At 58.4% G+C, this 10,934-nt stretch overlaps 1 protein-coding gene across 1 annotated transcript in view; it reads left to right on the top strand.

The window, feature by feature from the left end:
• The first annotated feature begins 505 nt into the window (after positions 1–505).
• Positions 506–10,934, top strand: part of ARHGEF40 (Rho guanine nucleotide exchange factor 40) — an 18,793-nt gene continuing 8,364 nt past the window's right edge. Inside the window, exons 1-12 of the mRNA XM_032417625.1 lie at positions 506–642; positions 3,202–3,399; positions 4,005–5,253; positions 5,391–5,558; positions 5,678–5,798; positions 6,382–6,478; positions 6,588–6,668; positions 6,798–6,914; positions 8,470–8,568; positions 8,677–8,792; positions 9,117–9,243; positions 10,876–10,934. The exon at positions 10,876–10,934 is cut by the window's right edge and continues 8 nt beyond it. Coding sequence (XP_032273516.1) covers positions 640–642; positions 3,202–3,399; positions 4,005–5,253; positions 5,391–5,558; positions 5,678–5,798; positions 6,382–6,478; positions 6,588–6,668; positions 6,798–6,914; positions 8,470–8,568; positions 8,677–8,792; positions 9,117–9,243; positions 10,876–10,934 — 2,435 coding nt within the window. The 5' untranslated portion in view covers positions 506–639. The remainder of the gene's footprint in view (positions 643–3,201; positions 3,400–4,004; positions 5,254–5,390; positions 5,559–5,677; positions 5,799–6,381; positions 6,479–6,587; positions 6,669–6,797; positions 6,915–8,469; positions 8,569–8,676; positions 8,793–9,116; positions 9,244–10,875) is intronic.

Below are 10,934 nucleotides of genomic sequence, written 5' to 3'. Positions count from 1 at the left end.
TGCCCTCAGCTCCACCCGAGTCGGGCAGGGGCCCGGGGGTCTCTTCTGAGCTCCAGGTGCTGCCTAAGTCTGGCAACCGCGGGGAGAACAGGTTCCCAAGCGAGTTAGAGACGGGAGGCTTCCGGCCGCCGAACGATCCCAGTCCTAGGCTGGGTACCCCAGAAAATTCACGCACGCCGCAGTCTCTGGAGTGTCCCTCGTGGAGGCTAAACTGATCCCGCAGGGAGCGAGGCGGTGGCGGGAAAAGAGGGGCATCCTCGGCAGGGCGGGCGTCCGAGGGCCAGGGTCGGGGCTACCCACTGGAGGGCGGGGCGGGGGGAGGAAGAGGGTTGCGGGAGAGCAAGGCTGATCCGCTGTGGGCGGCCGGGAAGCCGCGGAGAGGCTGGGCGCGGGAGAGGGAGTCCCGGCAGGGGGTCCGGCGCGGAGGCGGAGGCGGGCACTGAGGGCGGGGCGGGGAGGGGCGGCCGTCTCGGCCCTCCCTGGCGGGGCCCCGCGGCCTGGGAGCCCGAGCCGGCCGATCCGCCGCCGCGGCCGGAGCTGTCCCCTAGCCAGACCCGGCGAGACGGGAGCGTAGGGAGGGAGGCGGCGGCGCGCCCGGCCCCGCCCGCCCGAGCGTCGGACGCGACCCCGCGCCGAGCCATGGTGAGTCCGGCTTCGCGGGCCCCGTGTCCCCCTCCGCCTTCGCGCAGCCCGCTCGGGGCCGCCAGCCCCCAGCCCGGTGCCTCCAGCGCCCGCCTCGGTCTGTTGAGCGCTCCTGGAACTCTCCTCCCTCCCATCCCCCCTTCTTTTCTTTGATCTGTCTGTCTGTCTGCCTCACTGTCTGGCTCTGTCCCCACCGGCTATTGCCCTCACTCTTTCTTTCTTCCCTTCTTCTCCGCCCCCCCCCCCATCCTCCCTCTGGTCGCTCCCCCAATCCACCCACCTCCTCCCGCCCTCCTCTGTCCCGACCTGTGCCTTCCTTTGCAGGATCCTCCCTCCCCCTCCGGGTCCCAGCTCCTTACCCGCGGGAGACCCCTGCGGGTTGGTGCTGCAGTGGCCCTGGAAGGGGCCCGGCCTCGGGTCATGAGAACTGACCTGCCTGGAACCACCATTTTCCATCCCAGTCCCCAGCCCGGTGAGCTGGGCCCACCCATCCGGCCCTGGGGGACCGGCCACAGCTGTGGCTGGGCTGGGGCCAGGGACATTGCCAAAGAGGGAAGTTCCCGCGGAGAAAGAGGGGCTGCTTCAGGAGAGTGGACAGAGTGAGGAGGGGGACTCACAGTGCCAGGGGGCGTGACGCTGCCAGAGCAGACCAGAGATTGAGGTTGGGGGGGAAGAGTGCCCCAGAGCTCTCGCTGCAGGGAGCCGAAGCTCTGTCTCGGAGTACTCCCGCTGCAGAGGGGAGCGAGCACAAGCGGGAGCTCCCTGCAGGAGGTAGGGGACTCTGGCAGCGGCAGCTTAGGACACAGGAAGCAGAATGGCACTGGGGGAGTCCATACCACCAGGAGTGGACACTGTTCTGGGAACTTTCACGCCAGAAGTTGTCTCTGAAGAATCACTGCAAGGAGTGGGCACTGCCAGAGAGAGCGCCCACTGCAGGGGGCTGGGGGGGGCACGGCTAAGGGGGCTCTCGCTGCAGAGTGGAGGAGGGGGGAGGCCCTGCCAGGGGGCGCTCACTGCCAGGAGGTGGGGGGAGGAGCACTACCGGGGCTGCTCCTCTACAGAAGGAAGGGCACCTCCTGGCAGGGAGGCTGGAGCAAGAAAAAAGAGGAACTGGGCCAGGGAGAGCTGACTCAGTCTCTCTGGTCTCCTTTTTGGTCCTGGCCGACTGGAGGCTCGGTCTCTGTGCTCCTGCCCGCCGCCTCCCACCCCAGACCCCTCCTCCCCTCCTGCCGCTGCAGTTTCCTGTGGCTGAGACTCTCGCTCAGCCATGAGCTCACCGCCCCTAATGGGTTGCAGCTGCCTCGCTCCTCAAGCTGCAGCTCCCCCCTCCTGGCCTCCGATCGGACGGCCCACTCTGCCTCCCCCCACCCTCCCCCCACCCACTCTCACCGCGCGAGCTAGCCGCTAACTAGCCGGGTCCCCGGAACACTGGGGGGTCTGTCTGCTCGCCCACACACCTTGGGGCTGGGTCTCTGTGCTGACGCACTGAATGTCCCTCTCTGGAGTGGCTGCCCTAGCTTCTCAGAGGGTCAGGACAGATGGGCAACTGGTAAAATATGCAGTTTTGTCTGCAGGGCAAAGACAGTACTGGGGGTGGAGGATGGCTGGAGAGAACTTTAGATAAACACTGCAGAGCATCCCCTTGCCCACTGACAGCAAAGAAACCTGATAAAAAGAGCCTCAAAGCCATCTTGAAAGAGAAATTAGTCTGCAAAGGAATAGCCTGAGGGGTGCTTGTTTAGCGTCTGAGATGGAGAAAGAGACCTAGTGATGCACTTAGGGAGGCAAATCCAGAGGAAGCAGGGCTGTCTTTTGAGACAGTGGTGGCAGGTGGAGTTGGCAGAGAGGTCCTACTGGAATTGGAAAAATCCATACCATCAAGGCCTCCTCCCTTCCCCACATGTTCCTTTTGTGACTTTTTCCTCTTTCGGCTGCCCCCACCCAGTCCTTTGTAACCCAATCCCACATGCTCTGGGAGTGGGTGATTGCTCTGGAGCCACTCTGGGAGAGAGAAGGTTGCTAGAAAGACAGACAGCCCTTTAGTCCTCCCTCCTCCTTCGCAGTCCTCCTCCTCTCCCAACAGCTCTCTCTAGGATACGAATGTTCGAGGTGGTAGCACCTCCACCTAAGCTGGAGGCCCGTAGCCCTTACACCCTGTGAGGAGGGGCTTGCAGGATGGCCCTCCACCTCCCAGTTCTCTCAGCCATCACTAAATCTTCTGGTGGCCAAGAGGACTGTCTCTTCCTGAGGAGGAACTCTGCAGTGGTCCCACCTCACAAGAAGCAGCGCTGGTCCTGAGATCAGAGACATTCACGACAAATTCTCCCTGGCTCTCCAGGGCCAGCGTCTCAGGGCTCCAGCGTGGAGGGCACTGCTAGGTCTGGGCACTCTGGCTGTCCCAGCCCCACTGAGGCCATCCCAGGCTCATTCAGCCAGCATTTCCCGAGTGTCCTCTTTGAGCACACACGGGGCGCACCATGTGGCCCCTGGGGGACACGGCCAGCCCCGCACCCGGAGCCGTGCTCTCTCGGGCGCTGCAGCTGGTCTTATCCCTCCCAGGAACCCGAGCCAGTGGAAGACTGTGTGCAGAGCACGCTTGCCGCCCTGTACCCACCCTTCGAGGCGACAGCCCCCACACTCTTGGGCCAGGTGTTCCAGGTGGTGGAGAGGACTTATCGGGAGGATGCGCTGAGGTACACGCTGGACTTCCTGGTGCCCGCCAAGCACCTGCTTGCCAAGGTCCAGCAGGAAGCCTGTGTGAGTGGCCCCTAAGATCCACTGTCTCACTCCAGAGACTAGCCAGACTCATTTCCCTCTCCCCAGAGATGCCGCCTCCCAACACTGACCGCCCCCCCCACCAGGCAGAGGCCACTCAGATACTAACACACACAAAGACACTCGTCTTCCCCAAATATTGCCCCCTAAGAAACATCAACTCCCAAAGACCCAGACCCACCAGACCCAATTCCAGACATCCCCCCCATATTGATTTCCCAAGATACTTAACTCCCCCAGACATGACTTAGCAGAGATCCTTCACTCCTGCAGCTATAAAGACTCCTAAGAGTCCCTGACCCCTCCAGACAACGGCATCTGCTGACCGTGTCTTTGTAATGACTCAGTTGTTACCCTCCCACGCATGGAACTCGTTTCCTAGAGAAGCTTCCTACTACCAGAAAACCGGCCAGTCCCAATCCCTCCCTCTGCTACATGAACACCCCAAGATACCCCTCTGGCTCCCCTGGGATTATAACCCACCAGGCAACAGGGCAGCCCTGCCTCGGGTGGTCCCGTTCTAACTGCCTTCTCCCGCTGGCTTCATCAGCAGAGGCCTGAGCGCGGCGTCCCACCTCTCTCCCCAGGCCCAGTACAGCGGTTTCCTCTTCTTCCATGAGGGCTGGCCCCTCTGCCTGCACGAGCAGGTCGTGGTGCAGCTCGCAGCCCTGCCCTGGCAACTGCTGCGCCCAGGAGACTTCTACCTGCAAGTAGTGCCCTCCGCAGCCCAAGCACCCCGCCTGGCACTCAAGTGCCTGGCCCCAGGGGGTGGACGGGTACAGGAGCTGCCTGTGCCCAATGAGGCCTGTGCCTACCTGTTCACACCTGAGTGGCTGCAAGGCATCAATAAGGACCGGCCAACAGGTCGCCTTAGTACTTGCCTGCTCTCTGCGCCCTCTGGGATTCAGCGGCTGCCCTGGGCAGAGCTCATCTGCCCACGATTTGTGCATAAAGGGGGCCTCATGGTTGGACACCGGCCAAGCACGTTGCCCCCCGAACTGCCCTCCGGACCCCCAGGGCTCCCCAGCCCTCTGCTCCCTGAGGAGGCCCTGGGCACCCGGAGTCCTGGCGACGGGCACAATGCCCCCGCTGAAGGACCTGAAGGCGAGTACGTGGAGCTGCTGGAGGTGACGCTGCCTGTGAGGGGGAGCCCCATGAATGCCGAGGGCTCCTCGGGCCTCTCCAGGACCCGGACAGTGCCCACCCGAAAGGGTGCTGGAGGGAAGGGCCGGCACAGGAGACACCGCGCCTGGATGCACCAGAAGGGCCTGGGGCCGCGGGACCAGGATGGGGCACGCCCACCGGGTGAGGGAAGCAGCACTGGAGCCTCCCCTGGGTCACCCCCAGGAGCCGAGGCTCTCCCAGAAGCAACAGCGCTAGAGGTGTCTGAGTCTCCAGCAGAGACATTGGGGGAAGCCTCTGAATCTTGTCTCCTGAGGCCGGGGGAGGCTGGGGGAGGGGCAGGCCAGGGGGCTGAAGGACCACCCGGCACCCCTCGGAGAACAGGCAAAGGAAACAGGAGAAAGAAGCGTGCTGCAGGCAGAGGGGCTCTTAGCCGAGGAGGGGACAGTGCTCCACTGAGCCCCGGGGACAAGGAAGAAGCCAGCCACCAGGAAGTCCTTGTCACTCTGCCCCCGCCAAATGAGCACGAGCTCCCAGGATGCAGCCCGGTCGAGGAGGAGCACAAAGGCTCAGGGAAGCCAGAGTCGGAGCTGAAGGAGGAGCTCAAACCAGCAGACAAAAAAGAGCCTCAGCCCCCAGAAGCCTGTGGACCTGTAGACGAGATGGCCAGAGAGAAGGATCCAGAGGAGCCCAGCCTGGCATGCGTGGTGGCAGGTGAGATGACACTGAAGCCAGGAGGGCAAAGGCCAGCATAGGCTGGGTCTAGAGAAGGGGGCTGGAGGAGGAGCTGGGAACCCCACAGCCAGAACCCTCCCCACCTCAGGCCTAAAGCTCTGCTTGTGTCTGTGCAGGACCCACAGGTCCAGAAGGGCTCCTGCCAGACCCACCAACACCACCCCAGGAGACGGTGCAGGAAGTGGGAGGGGACAGTGTCCCAGAAGAGGCCTCTCCGGTCTCCAACTCCGATGACCCGGATGTAGCTTGGGACTTGATGGCATCTGGATTCCTTGTCCTGACTGGTCAGTGGGCATCAGTGTTTGAAGGGACAGGGGTCAAGGAAAGAGAAGCGATCAGGGTGGCTGGGAGGTAGCCAAGACCTGCCTGCAGCCAGGACAGCCTGGCCGTTTTGTGTCCTCAGGAGGGGTGGACCAGAGTGGGCGAGCTCTGCTGACCGTTACCCCACCGAGCCCTCCTGAGGAGCGCCCACCCTCCCGAGACGTGCTGAGCACTGCTCTTCATTACCTCCACTCCTTGCTCAGGTAACCGAGGCCCGCCTCTGGCACCCTGAACATTAACCTCCTGCTCATGAGGGCCCTGACCTCCTTTCTTCTCAGGACACTGACTTCCTGACCTCTAGGATACTGACTTCCTCACCCCTCAATTTTTAAGGCACTGACCACTGACCTTGCTGACCTCTGACCTCCAGGATATCTTCATCAATGTTCAAAATCAGCACTGCTAACTTTTAATATCCTAAGACACTACCTAGATTATCAGGGTATTGGTTTGCTCATTCAGCAGCTACTTACTGAGCACCAAGAACCTAGTAGGCACCATGCCATATACTGGAATGGAATTCACACCTTTCCAGAGCATAGCGGTCCTGGTTTTCCAGCCCCTGATCCTGTGACTTAGTATCGTTGAACATAGGCTCCTGAATGCTAGGTCACTGCCTCTTGGACACAGATCCCCATTTTGGCCCTTTGCCCATTGCTTCCTGAAAGTACCAGGCACTAACTTCTCCTGAGCACTAGTAACACTAAAACCAGACCCTGTGCTGCTGTCCCCTCAACACACACATGTGCATACACAGTGCCCCCTTGGCTCTTTCTGCCCCCACAGGCCTGATCTCCAGATATTGGGGCTGTCCATCCTGCTGGACCTTCGAAAGGCACCCCCATTGCCCCCAGCCCTCATTCCTGTTCTAAGTCAACTTCAGGTAAGCAGCCCTTGGCACAGGTACTTCTCCTGACCCTAACTCTTCCCGGGGTGGCCATTCTAGGCCACCCAGTTGCCCACCAGTTAGTGTTATTCTTCTCTGCCCTCAGGACTCAGGAGACCCTCCCCTTGTTCAGCGACTGCTGGTTCTCACTCATGATGATCCTCTGACTGAACTCTATGAACTTCAGGTTTGAGCTCCTCACTCCCAGCTAGTCCCCTTCAGTAGTGGAGAGAGAATAGGATGACTGGAGCCCCAAGCTGGTCCCTGAACCCCTGGGTGGCCAGGCCAGAAACCCCCTGCCTTCACATGTCTCCAGGGCGCTGAGTTGCTATCAGAGAGTGATCTGAAAAGAGTGGCCAAGCCAGAGGAGCTGCCGTGGGACTTGGGAGGTCACAGGGAACCCTCTCCCAGCTACTGGGTAGAGACACACCAGGTAAGCTTCTCCTCCTCTACCCAGGACGGTGGGAGCCAGGAATGACCCAGCTGAGGACATTCTGGGAGAGAGAGGGCAGATCTGAGACATGACCATAGGGTTGGGAAAAAGAGATTTCCCTTCCATTCAATTCAATATATATGTATGGCTCACAACCCATGAGCAAAATATTATGCATGTACCATGGGCTACTGGGGAGATGAGAGGAGTATATTCAATAAGTTCTTAATATGACATCAAGCAGCATATGGTTTTTGGTGGGACATAAGTCAGAAGCTATTAAAGAAGAGTGTAGGGGTGCCTGGGTGGCTCAGTCGTTAAGCGACTGCCTTCGGCTCAGGTCATGATCCCAGAGTCCTGGGATCGAGACCCACATCAGGCTCCCTGCTCTGCGGGGAGCCTGCTTCTCCCTCACCCTCTGCTTGCCTCTCTGCCTACTTGTGCTCTCCCTCTCTCTCTGTCAAATAAATAAAGAAAATCTTTAAAATATAAAAATGAAAAATAAAAAAAAAAGAAGAGTGTAAGGTAATTTTACTGGGGTTCTGGAAAGAGCTGACAGTCAGGAAGGCTGGTTTTAGTTCCATGTGACCTTGGACAAAGTACTGTACCCCATTTCCAGAGATGGTACCCTTTCTGTACTTGTCCCCTGCACCAACATCCAGGCCTCAGGGTCCTCACCCACAAAGTACAGCAAGTGTGATATAATAGCTAAGTCTATGAATCTCAGTGCTGTGAATATTCAAGAAAAGATAAATGAACACCATCTGAGCTAAGTATTAAAGGGGGTCTGTAACATAGTCACTAAGCTATACATCAAAGGGGAAGTGGATCTGAACAGCCAGAGAGGAGGGTTTTATAGGGTGAAAACCTAGTGTAGACAGGGGGAAAGGAGACTTGAATTTACTAAGCTGTTTACTGTGCCAGTCCTTGCTAAGTGCTTACCTGGCATCATCTCTTTAAACCTCACAAAATTCTGTGTATCTTTTTTTTTTTAAGATTTTATTTATTTGAGAGAGAGAGAGAGAGTAAGAGAGAGCATGAGAGAGGAGAGGGTCAGAGGGAGAAAGAGACTCCTCACTGAGTGGGGAGCCCGATGCGGGACTCCATGCCGGGATTCCGGGTTCATGACCTGAGCTGAAGGCAGCCGCTCAACCAACTGAGCCACCCAGGCGCCCCTGTGTATCTTTTTTTGAGAGAGAGAGCATGAATGGGGGTCTTGGGGGGCAGAGAGAGAATCTGAAGCGGGCTGTACGCCCAGCACGGAGCCTGATGCGGGGCTCGATCTCACGACCCTGAGATCACGACCTGAACCGAAACAAGAGTCGGACGCTTAACTGACTGCACCATCCAGGCGCCCCAAAATTCTGTGTATCTTGTCCTGACTTTACAGTGAAGAAACCTGAGATTCGGGAGGTTTCTGGACCTGCTTAATGTCATACAATTAGTAAACAACAAAGTCAGAAACTAACCGAGCATTGTTTCCATAAAAGTCTCTGGGGCTGCCCCGCCTCCATCCGCGCGCGCACGTGTGTGTATGTGTGTGTGTGTGTTTCAGGAAGTGGCGAGGCTGTGCCGCCTGTGCCAAGGGGTGCTGTGCTCCGTGAGGCGAGCCATTGAGGAGCTGGAGGGAGCCACGGAGCCGGAGGAGGGAGAGGTAGGACATGAGACCAGACGGAAGGGGAGGGGGTGGGGATGGGGCGGGGAGGGGGGGGATGGGGATGCTCCGGTGGAGCCCCTACTGCCGGCTGCCCCCTGCCCCCAGGAGGCTGTAGGAATGCTTGAGCCCCTACAGAAGGTGCGGGCAGATCCCCGGCTGACGGAGCTGCAGAGGGACGGGGGAGCCATCCTGATGAGGCTGCGTTCCACCCACAGCAGCAAGTACGAGGGGGGCAGGTGGAGACACAGCAGAGAGCCGTCAGTAAACCTTAGGCGCCAGGCCATTCTTACTGAGCATGCCTCTGGGCAGGAGATCGTGCTTTTCCACCTCCTATAACCTTCGCATAACGTCCCTAGGTTCTAGTTACCATTACAGACAGGGATCTGGAGGATCAGAAGTGTTAAATGCCTTGGCCAAGATTAGTCAGTCGATGGGAGAGTCGGGATTCAAATCCAGGCCTGCTGTGCAAGGATGGAATGCGGTGGGGGGGCGGGGGGCAGGGGTTGACAAGGGCAGTAGATCATTCTGCCCCTTTCTTTCCCCAGGCTGGAGGGCGCGGGCCCAGCCGCCCTGTACCAGGAGGTGGACGAGGCCATTCACCAGCTCGTGCGCCTCTCCAACCTGCATGTGCAGCGGCAGGAGCAGCGGCAACGCCTACACCGACTGGAGCAGGTGAGGCAGGACCCGCAGATGGCGCTTACGTGGCCTGGGCGCCTGGCCCCAGCACTCCCGTAGCTGCTGACCCCCACAGCTCACAGGGTTCTCCCCACCCAGCTCCACCGGGTGGCTCTCCCTCTCTCCTCGCCCCACCCTGGAGGTTGGGCGGGTGGGTGTGAGATTCAACAAGAGGGACACAGCATCTCAGCCCCAGCAGAGAAGCCAGACCTCCCCTGCCCCACCGGCGATATTTGATCCAGGATCCTTAGAGGTTGTGAGATCAGAAGAGGTGCGTGGGTGCCCCAGGATTTGGGGAGGAGCTGATTGACTCTAGGGTGCCTATAACTTAAAATAATACATGTCTATTAATACCAGCATTTTAGCTACACTGCCACCCATGTTCCCTCAACTCTTTCTATGATGTCATCCCCAAACCTGAGGCTGGAAAGGTCCCACCTTCCTCCACCTTGGAAGGAGAAGATAATGGAAGATGCTAAGGCCTCTTTGTGGGGAAGATTTGGGGATAAGGCTGGCTTCTCTGAACCTTGATTCTTCTCTCCTGGGGTTAAGAGCCCCACAGGGATTAGCCTAACATGCGGGGTAGGGGGACAGGGGGCTTTGCAATCTGATTGTTCCCCCAGAGCCCCAAGCATGGTGAATGAGCACCTCATGGACCTACATGTGGGCATCAGGGGAAGGGTCATCTCAGGGTCAATGCCAAAGTGGGGGGCAGGGCTCTCTGTTTTCTGGGGTTTCTACATATTGGCTTCCTCCAACCCAGTATCCAAGGGGTTGTATCTCTTACTGTTTGTTTGCTTGCTTGCTTGCTTATTAGCCATTTTCCCCATTTCAAAACGGTTAGCACACAGGATTGGGAGTCTACAGTTCTCAGCTTGAGTTCTAGCTCTGCTAGGAGTGAGATGTTGGACAAATCTTGAAGCATCTCTGAGTCCCCAAGTCCGCATCTGTAGAATGGGATCATAATGACACTTACCTCACAAGGGTGTTAGGATGACCAAATGAATTCAGCAAAGGACTGTACAAGTGTTTATGGTCGGGCCCTAATTACTGGGAACATTCTCAGGCTTCTCGTCTGCAAGCTGTCCTACCCCAGCTTCCAGCCTTAATTCAGAGAAAAAAATTAATATCCCTTTTTGGTCAAATATCCCAGAACCAACATGAGAGTCCTTAGATCACCATAATAGGCAACTAGAGCTGGGGACACACATACACACACACCACACACTGGGTTGTCTCTTCAAGCCAGGTCCCTGGGACCCCTGCCCACCCATCAATGGACTCAGTGAATGTGAAATTTCTCCTCCTCAGTTATCCAGACGATCCTCATCCTGCCTCAGGCTCACACCAGCTTTATCTATGTCCCCTCCGGGCAGAGCCCTGGAACCCTCGCCCGCCTCCCTCAGTGCTTCCTGCCAGCCCAGCTTCCCATTCTGGTGCTTTCTCACTTGACCCTTGTGGAAACTACCACCGACCACTGTTAACCATTCCCACATTACAGCTGACATGAAATGGTTCTCCCAAGGGTCAATGGATCAGGGTGGTGGGCTTGGAGCTGGATCTCAGCCCTCCTTCCCACGGCACGGTCTCCTCCCTTACGGCCCTGCTGTCCCGCCCTGTCTGCCTCAGGTGCTGCAGTGGCTCTCAGGCCCAGGGGAGGAGCAGCTGGTCAGCTTCACTGCACCCGG

This window comes from Phoca vitulina, unplaced genomic scaffold, assembly GCF_004348235.1.
Source record: "Phoca vitulina isolate PV1807 unplaced genomic scaffold, GSC_HSeal_1.0 scaffold20, whole genome shotgun sequence".
Lineage (NCBI taxonomy): Eukaryota > Metazoa > Chordata > Mammalia > Carnivora > Phocidae > Phoca > Phoca vitulina.
The sequence above is the reverse complement of the archived record's forward strand: the minus strand, read 5'-3'. Positions and strand labels throughout refer to the sequence as shown.